The 18,402-nt window shown below is 48.0% G+C and overlaps 1 protein-coding gene across 13 annotated transcripts; it reads right to left on the reverse strand.

The window, feature by feature from the left end:
• Positions 1 to 402: 402 nt before the first annotated feature.
• On the reverse strand, positions 403 to 5,972 carry LOC125537789. Of its 13 annotated transcripts, none has more exons than XR_007296103.1 (8): positions 5,595 to 5,968; positions 5,109 to 5,275; positions 4,176 to 4,242; positions 3,977 to 4,088; positions 3,558 to 3,621; positions 3,042 to 3,098; positions 2,453 to 2,671; positions 403 to 1,708 (listed from the first exon to the last, which is right to left on the reverse strand). XR_007296103.1 is itself a non-coding variant. In XM_048701098.1 (5 exons), exons 1-5 carry the CDS (start codon positions 5,595 to 5,597, stop codon positions 2,594 to 2,596), a joined length of 369 nt encoding a protein of 122 aa, XP_048557055.1. In that variant the 5' UTR covers positions 5,598 to 5,970; the 3' UTR covers positions 403 to 2,593. The 13 variants fall into 13 exon arrangements, 2 of the variants coding, with proteins under 2 accessions (XP_048557055.1, XP_048557054.1); XR_007296105.1 differs by having other exon boundaries at positions 4,051 to 4,088; positions 5,595 to 5,967; XR_007296102.1 differs by having other exon boundaries at positions 4,009 to 4,088; positions 5,595 to 5,967.
• Positions 5,973 to 18,402: the final 12,430 nt, after the last annotated feature.

Consider the following 18,402-nt stretch of genomic DNA (forward strand, 5'->3'; position numbering starts at 1 on the left):
ATGGGACAATAGCGTATGGCATGTGTGCAAGTGTGAAATCAGATAGGTACATGTTGTTTACCTGATGTATGTGGTAATCAGATAGGTACATGTTGTTTACCTGATGTATGTGGTGTATCCAATCCTTTCACAGTCATGTATCACAACATTCAGATGGTTGAAAGCAAGTTGTCCCAATTTGCACCCTCCTAATCAGTCACATAAAAACCATAACCCTAACCAATACCCATAAAAGCAAGTGATAGTATCTTATCTCAGTTTTCTGTATTTACCTCCGAATGAGCCTAACTCACCATCACTATCAACAGAGCTTACAAAACCCGTAAAAAGAGTAACTGAAAAAATCCAATTGTCAAAGATGCTCTAGCAGTTTCTATCATAGATCTTGAAATATATTCCACGTCTAGAAAATATATTTATATATCTCAAAATAATTTGCTCATGATACAGGATGTGAAGAAATTCTTCACAAATAAAAAGAGAAGTTATCAACAAAGAGTTAAATTCAGAAAACAAATATCCAACACACAATATGTAGTTTCTACATGACATCCATTGCCGTCACCTACATGACACCAACACACAACATTATTTGTTTCAGCTAACAATTCCTTTCTTACCACATAAATATGATATGTGTGATCGAGCAGTACAAAACATTTAACAAGTTATCTAAGTAGTACACAAGATAATTATTGTTAGAGAGAGAAAACATACCATGGGCAAGTCTCCTTACATCCCGGTAATGTCTCCTTACAAAAATTAATTATTGTTAGAGAGAGAATAGCATACTCTGGGTAAGTCTGATCAAGTTTTCCTATTAAGATGGCTGCGGTGTCTTTGGGAGAAGTCATCGAAAAACTTAGATTTTTACAAAAAATAATATCACCTCTATTCTCAGTTCATTCAGTGCACAAATATTTTACCTTCATACGAAGTATCAGTTTACATCCTGAGTTTTCCCACACACAAAAGGTTAGATACTGAGTAGTAGTAATATAGATGTGCTGGAACAAGGTTAGTTCCTAGGTTAATTTTGTGTCCTACATTTAAATAAGATGACCCAGACATGTCAGGTATGTACCCATGATACATAGTCTTCCACTAATTTACCCGCTTAGAAGGGGATTCACAGACTTCCAGTAATATACCACCTCCTTTAGAAGGGGAAAGGGCTTGATCGTCTTTGTCAACCAATAGATTGGTCTTCTCTAATAAATTTTACCTTTTTGAAAGAAGATGTAAGGCTTGCAGTAATATGTGTTCCAGCAATGTTATTCTCTGATGCACCAGATCCATATTTGTTATAACTTGCTTCCTCCTACTCCTTTTCATTCATCCCTTGTCCATCCTGCAACTCTTTTCCGTCTGTCCCTTGTCCATCATGCTCTTCAGCTTCCTTGCTATCACCCGGATAACGAAATCCATCTGCTCGTCTGTGCTATCACCCGGATAACGAAATCCATCTGCTCATCTGTCGGTGGCTCGGTGCTAACAACTTCTTTTATCATGCCATCCTGCATTGACTGAGAGCTGTCATTTCCCACACCAGTCACCTGATCGTCATCCCCGCGACAGAGGCTCCTTCCACTGTATTCCAGCACCAATCTTTTCTCAAGGATGGTTCCTGGCTACCTCAACTGCTCGCCAGGCATCAGTCGCTGATAGCACCCGGTTCTTGTGTTCTCTAGCATCTCAATTGTCAAATCTGCAAAAGCAATTCACCCAGAGTTCCAACAAAAATCAGATGCAGTTACCCATGGACGACTCAACTGTCAGACTGCTTGACCAAAAATGTGCATGAAGTTGGTTTATTTGTTGTTACTGAGCAGACTCAGTCTATCTCTCTACCATTTCACGATCTACAGTCAGTGAAACGCATCCCTTCCCTTCAACCCGAGATTAGGCTAGCAAAACGAAAGAAAACTCGGACGTGGCCATATGCGACCGCACCAGATTGGAGTTCGACCCATCTCCCCAATCGAAAGCCCCCCTCGCCACTCCAAGACAACACCGCCAAATCAAATCAAGAACGAATCTTCGATGCAACGCCGCCACGCCCTGCGCTGGGGTTACACAATTGCCTCCGCGCCCTTGCAACGCTACTCGCTGGCCGCAATAGCGCCACGCCTGTCCCTGGGGTTACGCCGCCATGCCATTGCGGCGGTCTGCGCTATCGTCCCATGATTCGGGGCCCTCGTCCAGGGCACGCTCGATTAGTCTGATGGAGGCGGCAGCGATGCGGAGGGGCGGCAGTGGAGGAGAAAGACAACAAGAGGTTGGGCTACAATGCATATAAATGAAACAAACAAATTATTAAGGTTGTCTCCAAGGCCGAAGATCATTTCTCCCTCACATATGGACATTTTCAGACCTCAAAAGGGCGCCCAGTGAGTTCCCTCAACCGTTTAGACAGTCCGGGCTCCCCAAAATGCAGCCAATATGAAAATACCTTTGATAGCTAGCAGTATATAAGCCAACACAGAACTTAGTGCTTCTCGGCCCCAACCTTCCACCTTGAGACTTCTCTGCTGTCAAAAGAGAAGCACAGTTTAGCGGGAGCAGCGACGCATGGTCTAACAATAGGTCGTCATTATAATGAGCAATAACAACTCTCTATTCCGCTTCTTTCTTCCCTGGTAGTCGTCCAGCATCGGTAACCATCCTCCTCCTACAAGAAGACAAAGTGTCATATTTCTCCCTACCTTTACTTTTCCTCCACTTTCATTCTCTTGATCCACCCATTCTCTAGCACTATTGTCGTTCAAAAGCCCCATCTTGTCTTACCATACACATTTTAATAACTTTAACAAAATCTATGAAAAAAGTTCTCATGTGCAACTCCATTTCTAGTGATACTTGCCCCTTCATCCACCACCACCTGTAATACCTATCGACCCTCATAGTACCTATCTATCCAACAATGTAAATTACTACTACATTTTATGATTGGTCACTATTTTAAAACATATAGTGATGAAATGTTAGTAGGCAAAATTATTATCACTTATCGTGTTACCAATTTGCCGTTTATTAGCCACCTTGACATCAACGGATTCAGCGGGTTTTGTATCTTCGTCATCAAAGAAAGCTACTTCCTGAAAATGTTAAAAAAAACATCAATGGAATACATATTAGAAATCTTAATTCATGTCAAACATTTGCAGCCAATATCAATGAAAAAAATGACGAAGTGTATACACAACAATGACGATCTTCTCGGTAAATAAAATCCAAGCAGCGTACATGATTTGGTGACAATTATTTGTATTTGGCAGATATAGGTTTTAACTCAATACATTTTTTTGTTCAGTGCAGAGGGCTTCTCTGTTGTTTATGCTAAGAAAAAAAATATTATTTAGAAAACGTAGAGATGGATGAAAAACAGAAACAACTTTTGCATTTGTCCCCATAATGTTGCACGATGATAAGTATAATGGTAGATGCGGATATGAATTTTAGTTCAAATAACAGATTTCATTTTCACAAGGAGTGAATGGGAAAAAATACCACAAAACTATCAAAGGAAGTCGTGAAACAGCTGTCAGCGTATTCACCTTATTCTCGTTTCTTGCATTTAACCTCTCATATTGGTAGGTCTGATTCTCGGAATGGTCCGACCTGCACATCAGTAAATTTATCAAAGAAACATAATGTTATGTGGGGTACGGCCCACGTACCAATGAGAGAACGGAAGAATGACTCAAGCAATAGTGGTTTCAAACACGCTTAGCAATAGTGGATTCAAACACGCTTAGCACTACCAAGGCCTACTGGATCCGTCCATCAACTGTCAAGAAAATGTATTGAAGAAGCTGCATTTAGAGAACCTTTTGGGTTTTTTTATTCCCCTCTCCTTTAACAATTCAAGGTAAAAATTAATGACCTGAAGACAAGGGATCCCACTTTCCCCATTATGTATAAAAACACTAGTGCAAAGTTTACATGTTTGCAATCAATAAGGATGGTTTAGTACATGTAAGATGAATATTTAGCTCGTCATTTAACCTGCCATGTGGTCTCAAACACTGATTTTTTTTCCCTGCTAACCTGAATGTTACGGTTCATGCAGCACCAGGACTTTGCTACTGTAAGTGAAAAGGAGCAATGTTCAGTTGTGTTAGCAAGGCACATAGGAAGCTTCAAACAAGATGCAAGCATGTCATGAAACGTACCCTGAACTGTTGCATACAAACAATCGTGACCCTCATTTTCAGCTTCAGTAGTTAGAGGTTCAAAGAACTGAGAAAGATCAACATACATAAATCAAAGGGTTAATGGAGAATAGAAAGTTGTATAAGCCACAACCAAGCAGGTCAATCAGACACATATTAAATAAAAAAACAGAAGAAGAGCTCTGTGGTTGCCTCTTTTAAAATTTGAGGCAGTCAAACCAGATTTGACACTAAGTACGCCAAAACTATGAAACTATCTGCATCAGTTTGCTACTTCCATCCCCAAATAAGTTTCAAGTCACCGGTTAGGCAAAAGGTGCATCCCAACGCACAAGCATGAGGAGGAAGATTGAAAAAACGGGTAGTTACTGCACCCGTGACTTGGAGCAGACTTGGTACTACTGCCGCATCAGATTCGCCAAAGCATCAGCATCCACTAACTGGTCCGCGGCACAGGCGATGACAACGTCGACGCATCTGATAGCCAAGGCTAAGACGGCGTCGACACTCATCTATGGGGCTATGGGAGAAAAGCAAGCAAGCAACGCTGACCCCAGACCGGGCAGCAAGATGAGTTGCCCAGGAATATAGGGAACCAGTTGTCTGTTGTCAAACAAAAAATAAAAAAAAGTTTAAAACAGAGCACACCAGCCGTGATCAGAAACCATGAGTCTTTTCCACTTAATATGACACATTCATGCATCACAAATACAAGAAAACAGTACATTCAAGATTCAGTAATTGTCGCACATATATTGCCACTCGAGAGTCAGAACTAAATTGCAAGAATTATGTATATCAATGGCATCATTTTGACTGAGATGGACCAAACCAAACTGAATGTTATAAGCAACGGAAAACAGAGCACCAAATTTCAATCACAGATAGGGTTGATTCTTGAATCTGGCAAGTTCTAGGAAGGTGCGTGCTTACAGGGAAGGAGAAATCCCCAACATGACGACACCGATGAACCAGGTGAAGAAGGAGACGATGACCCAGCCCCGCACGAGGCTGGCCGGCCTCACGAACTGGAGGATGCTACCGTACAAAGACGTGATCCCAGTGAAGATCGTCATCTTGGAGAAAGTGATGGCCAGCGTCTTGAACAGCGTTTGCAGCACATGCAACAAAAGATCTCCATCTCTTGAGAAACCAGAAAAATACGATTGGCAAAACAAAACGCAATTCGCAAGCTGGTCATGCACAATCGCATCAAGCTTCTACAGGCGAAGAAACTAGCCACTGTTGCCACAATTTTACTAAAACACGCAACGTAACCAGATCTCATATCTCATCAGAAAATACAAGTGGATGCAATCCGCAAGTGCCTAATTCTCTTTGCCACAAATATGACATACAGAGCAATACAAAGCCGATTTGCAGGGTAGAAATATATGAAGGAAATGATAATGTACGTACCATCTCCCTCCGGAGCTCTTCCTTGTAACCAAGCTTGTTTAGGCGCTTCTCATCGGAGTCCACCTCAATATAGGACAGCGCTACTCTCCAGGCTCGAACCACCACATCGCTATCCTTCTCCTCCGCCACAGCACAGCGCCACCGCTGCCACTGCTTCTGCACCCAAGCGGTGACGCCCCAGCCGCTCCACCCCGTGAGGCGGCCGCCCCGCTCCCATCCTCAGTGCCCGCAACACGAGTTGGCGGCTAGGGTTAGCCGCAGGGGCGAACATAGGATGAGAACGGAGAGGAGGTGTTGGGGATAGATGGGGGAGAAAGGGGTGGAGCTGCACCGGTGGAGTCTCAAATGCCCGGGCAGGCCGCACTGGTGGAGTCTCAAATGCCCGGGCAAGCCGCACACGAAATTTGGACGCAGACTGGTCTCTCAAATGGTCCTCAAACACTCGGACTGAATATACATCTCCCATATCCAGCTCAAATATAGGACGGATATGAAACATTCGGACACGTTCGTCACATCGAACCCGGCTCATGTTGGCCCACCTGACCCCATTTATGATGTGACCCGGCTCATGTTGGCCCATCTGACCCATTTATATTCGTCTTCATCCTCTCTTCAGGCCAAACCCAAGTCACTTCACTTCACTCCCCTCCGCCACATGAGCTTACCTCCGGCAGTTTGCGACCTTCTCCACCATGGCAGGCAGTGGATCGGGCTCTGACCAGTCCGGATCCGTTGACTAGGGTGTCGTATCATGTAGGTTGGAGGAGGCAATGGCAGTCAGCATTGCACTCCGCCGCTCCTAGAAGGATAGTGCCCGGCCGACGGACGGATTCGTCCGCCGCGACGCCATAGCGTTGGCTCACCGGGCGCTCGGATCCTCTGGTGCTGGATCCCTGTGGTCCTGGCCGGAACACCTGCCCATCACCGGCCGGGTAGAGTATGAATCCCCCCGGGAACGGGTGGCCGCCGTGGGAAGGAGAGGATAAGGGCCGCCAAGGCGGCGGCCCGTCTCGCGACGGAAATGACGGCGGAGGCGGCTGATGCGGCGGCGCGGGCGGCCACAAAGGAGGAAGCAATCCGTGTCCGCATTGTGAAAAACGGCAGCGGAGGAACACGTGTGCCCTCGCCCGTGAGAAGAACCGGGCGGTCTGCCCCATGGTCGAACTGCCACCGAAGGAGAAGGAGGACAGCGACGACGAGGATAGCTCCGGCGATGAGCAGATTCGACTCGATCCGTACTGCGTTTTCGACCAGTATTTCTACAAGAAGGACTGCAAGGGCGCCGGGAAGGGCAAGAGCAGCCGTGGATGAACTCCATCATAGTCAAACATGCCAAAATTTGGTAGTCTGATGGCATATTTAGTGTAGTGCGATGGAGTAGCCGAGCAATGCGTGTGCGTCGATATAGTCGCATGAGTTTGTATGGATTTGAGATATGGCAATTAAGGTGTCTGAATGTGGATTTTATTTTTTGAGGAGTGCCCGGTTAGTGGCGTGTACGCTGGCGTTTGAGGGGCCGGATTTGCCAAGTCCAACTATAGATGCTCTAAATTTCAAGAAAAATTAACAAAGGTGTAGACAAAGTCAAACTAAATTTGGTGTCGCATACCTAGGCATTCTCGGTCCTATGTATATACTATCTCCTTCTCGGTTTATAGAACTTATCTCAAAACTTTTGTTTTCTCATTTTATAAGTCTTATTTTTATTGCTTTTCATCACACCTGAGATATCGAAGTGCATTAAATCACTGCATGAGAGGTAAAAAATCATCAATACATGTAAACATTCTTTGTTATTGATTGGTCACGCATGCATGCATTTTAATTAATGCATAATTTGGTGTCGCGTACCTAGGCATTCTCGGTCATATGTATATACTACCCACTCTCTCTCAGTTTATAAGGCGTGCGCGTATCACTAGGTCGTCAATTTGACCAACCTAATATAAGTCATATATTACAAAAAACATACCACTATAAACTTCAGATGTTCTATTTTCAAACGGTATAATTTTTGTGTTATATAGTTTGTATTACAGTGATAAAATTGGCAACCTAGGTATACACACAGGACTTGTAAACTGAAACGGGGGGAGTACCTCCTTTTCGGTTTATAGGTTTATCTCAAAACGTTTGTTTTCCCATTTTGTAGGTCTCATTTCTATTGCTTTCTATCACACGCTGAGATATCGAGGTGCATTAAATCACTGCATGAGAGGATTAATAGAAAAATCATCAATGCATGTTAAAATTCTTAGTTATTGATTGGTCACGCAGGCATGCATTGTAATTAATGCATTGTTAAACACAATTGTTTGAGAAAAACGAGCGTATTAATTGAGTACTTTTGCAAACTACCAAAATTATTCCACCACTTATCATCTACCTTGGTTGGTGAGATTTTTGGATTGAGCCCTATAAACTGAAAAGAAGGGAGTATGAAGATAAAAGACTCTAATAATAAACCCAAGAACCAATGAACCATTAGCCAAAAATGAAGAACTTTTACTCGATGCATATATATCAATAAAGCATAGATGGGGCCAAAGAACTACATGGAGTACCCTGCTTCCAATAATAAAGCCTAGGCACCACAAAACTATAAGATGTTTCTGTTTCTGTGATGCTTAACAACATGAATTCGTGGATTGCTACAACTAATTTTATTGATACCATATGCAAGATCCAGCGGGCGAATGCCAGACTCATCCTTGAAGTAGCAGCGCTGCTTCAGAATCCACCTCTAGTCGGACAATGTATTTGTCCATATCGTACATCCGCAGCCCCTGCAGAACAAAATTTCACAAGATACCCACCATGGGCTTACCATGGAGCATATCCAGGAGTTTGCCTTACTTCGGGAGAAGCTATCCTTTGTTACAATGATGTGCATGATTCTATCCTATGCAATTTCACGTCCCATGGAGAATACTCGGCATCGACTGCCTATATGGCACAGTTTGCGAGACACACGATAATCATCATGCCTGCTGCTGTTTGGAAGGGTTGGCCTCCTCCAAAATGCAAATATTTTGCTTGATTGATAATTCAAAACAGAGTTTGGACGGCCGATCGATTGCACCGTCGTGGATGGACGAACTGCAACCTCTGCCCGCTTTGCAAGCAAGTCCAGGAAACTGCGGCACACCTTCTCTTCCAATGCAGGTTCTCCCAGCGTGTCTGGATCGCGGTCGCAACATGGCTTGTTATAACCGAAAAAGGCTTTCACCCCGCTTTATATATAAAGCACCAATCAACCAGCATCCAGTACAAACACACGCCACGCCACCGCAACACACGCACACACCCAGGACAAGATACAAAGGCGCTGAGCGCAGCAACACCACCCCTAGCACTACCACGTGGAGATGAAGCTACATATGACAATCCATGCGCTCGAAGGCGGCGATGTTGGGGATCGTAGCAGAAATTTAAAATTTTCTATGCATCACCAAGATCAATATATGGAGTAATCTAGCAACGAGGGGAAGGGAGTGCATCTACATACCCTTGTAGATCGCTAAGCGGAAGCGTTGCAAGAACGCGGATGAAGGAGTCGTACTCGTAGCGATTCAGATCGCGGTTGATTTCGATCTAAGTGCCGAACCACGGCGCCTCCGCGTTCAACACACGTGCAACCCGGTGACGTCTCCTACGCCTTGATCCAGCAAGGGGAGAAGGAGAGGTTGGGGAAGACTCCATCCAGCAGCAGCACGACGGCATGGTGGTGGAGGAGGAGCGTGGCAATCCTGTAGGGCTTCGCCAAGCACCGCGGGAGAAGAGGAGGACTTGGGAGAGGGGGAGGGCTGCGCCAGAACTTGGGTGCGGCTGCCCTCCCACCCCCCACATATATATAGGGGCAAGGGAGAGGGGGGCCGGCCCCCTCAGATCCAATCTGAGGAGGGGGCGGCGGCCAGGGGGGTTGCCTTGCCCCGCAAGGCAAGGGGGGCGCCCCCCTTTAGGGTTCCCCCAAACCCTAGGTGCATGGGCCCTAGGGGGGAGGCGCCCAGCCCACTAAGGGGCTGGTCCCTCTCCACACACAGCCCATAGGGCCCTCCGGGGCAAGTGGACCCTCCCGGTGGACCCCCAGAACCCCTCCAGTGGTCCCGGTACAATACCGGTAACCCCCGAATTATTCCGGTGACCATATTATGACTTCCCATATATAAATCTTTACCTCCGGACCATTCCGGAACTCCTCGTGACGTCCGGGATCTCATCCGGGACTCCGAACAACATTCGATGACCACGCACATACTTTCCCTATAACCCTAGCGTCATCGAACCTTAAGTGTGTAGACCCTACGGGTTCGGGAGTCATGCAGACATGGCCGAGACAACTCTCCGGTCAATAACCAACAGCGGGATCTGGATACCCATGTTGGCTCCCACATGCTCCACGATGATCTCATCGGATGAACCACGATGTCAAGGATTCAATCAATCCCGTATACAATTCCCTTTGTCCATCGGTACGATACTTGCCCGAGATTCGATCGTCGGTATCACGATACCTTGTTCAATCTCATTACCGGCAAGTCTCTTTACTTGTTCCATAACACATCATCCCGTGATCAACTCCTTGATCACATTGTGCACATTATGGTGATGTCCTACCGAGTGGGCCCAGAGATACCTCTCCGTTTACACGGAGTGACAAATCCCAGTCTCGATTCGTGCCAACCCAACAGACACTTTCGGAGATACCTGTAGTGAACCTTTATAGACACCCAGTTACGTTGTGACGTTTGGTACACCCAAAGCATTCCTACGGTATCCGGGAGTTGCACAATCTCATGGTCTAAGGAAATGATACTTGACATTAGAAAAGCTTTAGCATACGAACTACATGATCTTGTGCTAGGCTTAGGATTGGGTCTTGTCCATCACATCATTCTCCTAATGATGTGATCCCGTTATCAACGACATCCAATGTCCATGGTCAGGAAACTGTAACCATCTATTGATCAACGAGCTAGTCAACTAGAGGCTTACTAGGGACATGGTGTTGTCTATGTATCCACACATGTATCTGAGTTTCCTATCAATACAATTCTAGCATGGATAATAAACGATTATCATGAACAATGAAATATAATAATAATAACTAATTTATTATTGCCTCTAGGGCATATTTCCAACAGGCGCCCTCAAGAAGGGAACGACATAGGCGCGCCGCCACCGCCCGATCCAAGGATCAGAGTTTCCCCCGGAGCCGCATGACGGGCAATGAGAGCCGCGACGACGCCTTCAAGAAGGGAACGATCTTCGCCGCCGCTGGTCCGTCCGAAGATAGAACAGGTTTTCACCTCGGCCAACACTCACCGCCACCAAACGCCACACCCCGACAACCACGCCGACCACACGTCCATGGAGACCGGGCAGCACCAAGGCACGGGCTCTGCCCACGAGCACCGCGCTACCACCACCAGGGTCGCCGCCCCGCATCCAAGACCTCGACACCACCTCACCCAAGACCCGTCGCACCCCAACGAAATATACGAGCAGAAAGGTCCCACCTTTCGCACCCCTGGGTGACCCCCAGCTTCGAGACCCAATAGGTCGGCCAAAACTGGCATCCACCGACCCGTCCTGTAGCCCCGAGCACAAGACGAGCTCGGTCCAGCAGCATCGAGAAGGGGACGAGGTCAGTCCTGCTGCACCGTGCGCGAGACGAGCTCGGTCATGCTGCATCGGGCGTGGGACGAGCTCGGTCCTGCAGCACCGGGGCGCAAGACGAGCGGTGGACCACAGCTGGGAGAGGACCAGCCCATTGATGGGAGTAACGCCCGGGCGACGAGGAGATGGGGTGAAGGTCGAGACAGCCCGACCGTAGACGAGCCGACGCCGGAGAAGCCGGCCGCTGCCACGAACAGATTCGTTGAGCTACCATGGAGCTGCCACGACACTGGGAGGCCATCACCGAGGCCTCCTCGCGCCGTCGCCCACGGCCGGAGCAGCGCCACGCCCAGCCGCTGCCCAACCCGCGCCGCCTGCCGGAAAACTCGCATCAGATCCGGCCAGCACGCCCCCACCTCCACCAGCACCAGCCCACCTCCGACCCCGACCGAGAGGAGAAGGATGCCGAGCCATGGCCCGAAGAGAAGGGGTCCACCGGGACCCGCCCGTGGTAGCCCGTGGTCGGATCTAGACCACCGCCGCCACCACGAGCACGTAGCCGCGGAGCCACCGCTGTCGCCCACCACATCGCCGCCATCGCCCATAACACCGCTACCAGGAGCCACCGCCGTCGCCGAGCCCCACGCACGCCCGGCGCCGCCGCCAGGATCGGCCGCCCCGCACCGGCCACCCTCGAGCAGTGGAGATAGGGGGCCCGTTGCCAGCCACCACGGGGGGCTTTGCCTCGGCGGCGAGGGCGGGGGAGGGCGGGGAGGAGGAGAGGAGGGGGGTGCCCGCGCCGCCGCCTGAGTCGCTCGCGGGGGGGGGGCTAGGTCATGCAACTGTTTTCAATTTACCACGAAAAATGAGACATGGCTTGGTATACATGGTGATGTGGTGAGGAGCTGGCGAAGTGAGGCTATGGTTCGAGAATGGTGGATTAAAAATGTGATTGAGCGTGGAGATCAGAGAAAGGCTATCGCCTCCTTGTTCATGCTTATGTCTTGGGAGATTTGGAAAGAGCATATGTAACACCCCGGATATGACTTTCCCAATATGTACTCCAACTCTTGCCGTTTCCGGCCTTAAGTTATTTTATTTTCTTGGGTTCGGGTCTTTGTCTCCGTGTGTTGCTATCATTGTCATGCATCTCATATCATGTCATCATGTGCATCGCATTTGCATACGTGTTCATCTCATGCATTCGAGCATTTTCCCTGTTGTCCGTTTTGCATTCCGGTGCTTCGTTCTCCTCCGGTGGCCATTTCTACCTTTCTTTAGTGTGTGGGGATTAAACATTTCCGGATTGGACCGGGACTTGCCAAGCGGCCTTGGTTTACTACCGGTAGACCGCCTGTCAAGTTTCGTACCATTTGGACTTCGTTTGATACTCCAACGGTTAACCGAGGGACCGAAAAGGCCTCGTGTGTGTTGCAGCCCAACACCCCTCCAAGTTGGCCCAAAACCCACCTAAACCCTCTCCATCATCTAGAGCGTTCGATCATGATCGCGTGGCCGAAAACCGCACCTCATTTGGACTCTCCTAGCTCCCTCTATGCCTATATAAAGAACCCCTCCTAAAAATCCCGGATCCCCTCCATCCCTAACCTAGATCCACTTCGTCCGCCGCCGCCGGACATTTTCGCCACCGACGGACGTGTCCGGCTTCCACCACCGCCGCCACGTGGCACACCCCCATTCTCCGCCGCCTCGCGCCCACATCGCCGCCGCTTCGGCCCGGGAGGCCCGGATCGGGCCCCCGAGGCCCATCGCCGCCCGCGCCGCTCGGTACCTTCTTCCCCACGCCCGGGTCACCGCACCTCCGCCGCGGCCGCCGCCTTTCGTTCCGCCGGCGCTCGCCTAGCCGCTCGCCGGCGCCCGCGCCCGCCGCGCCTACCGAGGCCAGCGCCATCAACCGCCGCCACCCGCCGTCCGCCGCTCCGGTGGCCGGATCCGCGCCATCCGGCCGCCTCTCCAAGATCCGGCGCCCCAACCGCCAAGTCCGACGACTTCTCCGGCCGCTACAGGAATCCCGGCGATCCTCGGTTCGCGTGAAGCCCCGGATCTGGATCTGAGTTTAAATCTCGGGGTTGACTTTCTCCCGAAACCCTAGTTCATATGCTCTTGTTCATCGTGCTATAACTTTGCATCCGTAGCTCCGTTTTGGGCATATAGCATATCAAAATGTTCGTCTCAGAGAGTACATCATTTCATTCCATTGCATCATTTTCATTTGAGTTCATCTTGATGCCCGAAATGTTGTTAGAAGAGGGCTACTTGAGATAATTGTCAGATCTGCTACTCCATTTAGATATTTGTCATTTTTGCCATGATTGATGTGTGCTTGATATGCCCATGAGCTCTACATATGTTTTGTTAAGGGTTTTGCCATCTTTCCAGAGGTGCAACCCATGTATTTTTGTGATGTGTGTGGTGACTAGCACAAGCTTGCAAAGTGAGGCACTTGGTAATGCTGATTTCAGGGACTTAGCATTTCCACTAAGTCCTTGAGCTGTTTATCTCATATGGCCATATGTTCATGTTGTTTCCTAGTGATCCGTGCCTCTTTTGAGGATGATCAGTAAGGATGTTTTGTTAATATTGTAGTGCTCTATCCATGCTATCTTTGTTTGCAATTATGGAGCACCCTAGCTTAAGTCAATCGAGCTCTACTTTTGCTATTTCGTGAATCTGGGCAGATTGTCTACTTGTTAGCGATTTTGCCGATGATGTTGTAGTTGATCCGTGCATGCTATGCTATTGTTCTTGCCATGTATAGCTTGCATTTTGTGTATTCTTGATGGATGTATGCTTAGTTGGTCATGACTTGCACCGTAGTGAGTGCATCGAGCTCGTAAACATGCCTACTTGATATCTGTTTTCAGCATGCTCCAGTTTTCACTAAGTCTGAGAACTGATTATGTTTTTGCCATGTTCACATGCTTGCAAATGTATTTTCTGACCCCTTTTGGCTCAAGGTCACTAAGGGACTTTTGTTAAGCTCTTTGAGTAGCTCCATGCCATGCTTTACTTTGCCATGTTCAGGTCTTGTAGAATGTAGTTTTGTTGCTCCAAAGAGTGCTATCTGATCTGAAATTCCAGACAAGTGTTAATTTCATAAGTCTGAGATCTGTTTACCATATGCATTTTTGCCATGCTTGTTTGAACCTGTTAATGGATGAATTGGCCGTAGCTCAGTGCTAGACTTTTGTTAAGCATCTTGAATGCATCCCTGCCATGTATTTTGTTGTCATGTTTGGGTGCTATAGCATGTTCATCTTGTTGCATTTAGATGGCTACTTGCTGTAAATCGCAGAACATGGCCATATTTGAATCGCTTGCCATTTCCAAACCGTAACTCCGATTCCGGCGTTCTTTATATTGTTTTCAAGCGATTTCATCTCATCTTTCCAGTGGCACACTTGGATTTCCAAGTTGAGGCCAGGTTCATGCATTCCTTGTCACATCTTGCATATGCATCTCGCATCGCATCCCGCATAGCATACCATGTTTGCATCATATTGTTTGATCCTTGCACGTGGTTGATTGTGTCCTTGTTGCTTGTTTGTATTGTTTGGGTAGAGCCGGGAGACGAGTTCGCTAACAAGGAGCCCGTTGAGTTTGCTTTCGAGGATCCAGTCAACTCTGACAACATTGCAGGCAAGATGATCATACCCTCGAAATCACTACTATCTTTGCTTTGCTAGATGCTCGCTCTTTTGCTATGCCAATGCTATGATGCCTACCACTTGTTTTCAAGCCTCCCAAATTGCCATGTCAAACCTCTAATCCACCATGCCCTAGAAAACCATTGATTGGCTATGTTACCGCTTTGCTCAGCCCCTCTTATAGCGTTGCTAGTTGCAGGTGAAGATTGGAGACCGTTCCTTGTTGGAACATTATTTTACTGGTTGGGATATCATTATTTTGCCATGTTATCTTAATGCATATATATACTTGGTAAAGGGTGGAAGGCTCGGCCTCTCGCCTAATGTTTTGTTCCACTCTTGCCGCCCTAGTTTCCGTCATATCGGTGTTATGTTCCCGGATTTTGCGTTCCTTACGCGGTTGGGTTATAATGGGAACCCCTTGATAGTTCACCTTGATTAAAGCTTTTCCAGTAATGCCCAACCTTGGTTTTACCATTTGCCACCTAGCCTCTTCTTCCCTTGGGTTTCTGGAGCCCGAGGGTCATCTTATTTTAGCCCCCCCGGGCCAGTGCTCCTCTGAGTGTTGGTCCGAACTAGAGTCCTGTGCAGCGCCCCCTCGGGGAAACTCAAGGTTTGGTTTTAGTTGTATGAAGAGCTCATCTGAGTGTGCCCTGAGAACGAGATATGTGCAGCTCCTATCGGGATTTGTCGGCACATTCGGCGGTGTTGCTGGTCTTGTTTTAACCTGTCGAAGTGTCTTGAAGAACCAAGGTACTGAGTCTGATCGGAACGTCTCGGGAGGAGGTCTATTCCTTCGTTGACCGTGAGAGCTTGTCATGGGTTAAGCTGGGACTCCCCTGCAGGGATTTGAATTTTCGAAAGTCATGCCCGCGGTTATGGGCAGATGGGAATTTGTTAACGTCCGGTTGTAGATAACTTGAACCTTAACTTAATTAAAATGAATCAACAGTGTGAGTTACCGTGATGGCCTCTTCTCGGCAGAGTCCGGGAAGTGGACACGGTGTTGGAGTATTGCTTGCCACAGGTTGCCCTCTTTAGTTATGCGTTCGTGCTTTGCCTCCTCTTCTCGCTCTCTTTTGCGAACAGGATAGCCACCATATATGCTAGTCGCTTGCTGCAGCTCCACACATATTTACCTTGCCTTACCTATAAGCTTAAATAATCTTGATCGCGAGGGTGCGAGATTGCTGAGTCCCTGTGGCTCACAGATTACTATTAAATCCAGATGCAGGGCCTGATGATTCCGCTCCAGGTGACGCGCTTGAGCTCAAGTGGGAGTTCGACGAGGACTCTCAACGATACTATGTGTCTTTCCCTGATGATCAGTAGTGGTGCCCAGTTGGGGTGATCGGGACCGTGTCGCATGTTGTGTTATCTTTTATTTTGGCGCCGTAGTCGGGCCATGAGTGTTTGGATGATGTAATGTTATTTATGTACTTGATTGATGTGGCGAGTGTAAGCCAACTATGTTATCTCCCCTTTTATTATCTATATTACATGGGATGTTGTGATGATTGCCTAACTTGCTACATATGCCTTCAATGCGATTATGCCTCTAAGTCGTGCCTCGACACGTGGGAGATATAGTCGCATCGAGGGTGTTACAGCATAATGCAAGGGTTTTTCGTAACACCGCTGCTACGACGATGATGCTAGTCGCGAAGATAAAAGAGGAGGCCCATCTTTGGGCTATTGCTTGTGCCACGCACTTGAGTATTGTAATGCCGCGAGAGTAGATATTTGTCTCCCACTTTGCGGTTATTTGTCTTAAACCTTCTCCCTTAATCAATGAATATGGTAAATCTTTTGCCTTGTTTTAAAAAAATCCACAGGAAACCTGTTAGGCCTCAAATCTGCAAAGATAAACTACGATAATTTCACCTCAAAAAAATGCATCAAATTGGGAAGCCAGGAGCCAGAGATAACGATGGGGTTAGAGATGTCACCTAGTCCTAGGAGGCAAGTATGAGATTGTTAGAGGACGGCGCGAATCGAACACTAGAGACAGCGCCGGCGCCGGCCGCCAGCCCACGCCTTGTCGTCGCACAGTCTTAGAAAGGCCTGCCTGCCGACGCGACGTGTTGGCCAGCTGGCCACTGCGAGGAAGAGGTTGCCGCGTGACCCGGCGTTGTAGCTCCTATTTGTCTTGCCCGGGCGCCACAATAGAAGATGGACTTGCAGTGCAAAAATAGAAGAAAAAAATAGTCCTTAGCCGTCATATCATGGATGGATGGCATGGGTTCTCATGGAGGGATCCCAGGCCACTTTTTTTGCGAGAAGATTACGATTTCATAGATAGTTCGATCTTACAGAAAAGCTTAGAAAATAGTAGATAATACAAAGGAGTCCTTCTGAGCTCTAGCATCGTCGGCATCCCGAAAGAGAGGAATACGCGCTGCCGCCTGCGCTCGTCCATGCGCCTTGGATCGACGAAATCATCCCCATGGCAACCGGAAAGTCCTCACTCACCGCCTCTAGAGAGGTAACGCCCAGGAACATCGGCTCCGCCGCGAACCACCATGTCGTCATCTTCGAGATCTTCACATCCCTGATCCGCCGCCCCGCGAGATCTGACTGGGGAAGGAAGCACAACACAAATCCGTTGATTCGCGAGTGCTGGGGAAGCAGGTGCACCACCACGGAGCTCCATCGAGCATCGGAGTCGAAGGGGACGCGCACATGCAACAAAAACCACACCAGCGACTCCATCACCTCCTCATCGCCGCCATTACAGCCGCGAGACGAGGACCCCCCGCCCTCCCGCCGCCAAAGCGGCAGACGGAGGGCGAGGGATCCGGCGCAACAGCGGCGTTGAGGTGGGTCGACTGGGAGATGTAAAAAGCCGCCCCTCTTCTTCGGACGGGAGAGGGAGAGAAACGTCCAGACTCGTCTCAACACGATCCCAGGCCACTTAAATGGACATTTTATGAAGAAAAAAACCTAGTGACAGTTAGATATAAACAAAACTTTGCAATAACCACCTCAAATACTTCATCTCCCTCTCCAATCATTCTGTCCAGCGACCATTTATCGTACATCTGCGCATCGATGATGCCCACAACCCTTTTAGTCTTATAAAACGTTGCACGCATCTATTGCATAAAATCATGTAGGGAGTATATTTCAGTGCATTAGTGGATTGTACAACATCACTAACTATGCAAGGAAGTTGTACATGTTTGTCCCTAAGGAGGGGTTGGTCTAGGAGGCTTGTTACCGCTGAGGAGGGGATCACGTTTGGAGAAGAAGGATGTGAGATGCAAAGTAACCAGAACCGAGGGGCCTTTTAGCTAATTTTCTGTACAAATCGCTCGGCCATAATCTGTACTATTCATCTTCAACCAGAAGGCCCAGATTGATTTTTCTATTCTTTCACATGAAGCACAGTTTCTATTCTAGTGTTTCCCGGCAGGGAGGGGGACAGGATCATGTTCGACTAGGTTACGGAACCAGCCACCGACCATTGGACAGACTCCGGATCAAGTACATATCATGTGATTGCTAATTCAATTCGA

The sequence above is a fragment of the Triticum urartu genome, chromosome 2, assembly GCF_003073215.2.
Source record: "Triticum urartu cultivar G1812 chromosome 2, Tu2.1, whole genome shotgun sequence".
In the NCBI taxonomy this organism is placed as follows: Eukaryota; Viridiplantae; Streptophyta; class Magnoliopsida; order Poales; family Poaceae; genus Triticum; species Triticum urartu.

Coding starts and splice junctions, on each gene's coding strand:
- LOC125537789 (XM_048701097.1), bottom strand. Junction 3,099..3,557: donor ATGCAAGAAACGAGAATAAG/GTGAATACGCTG, acceptor TAACATTTTCAG/GAAGTAGCTTTCTTTGATGA. Junction 2,672..3,019: donor GGCTAATAAACGGCAAATTG/GTAACACGATAA, acceptor GTCTTCTTGTAG/GAGGAGGATGGTTACCGATG.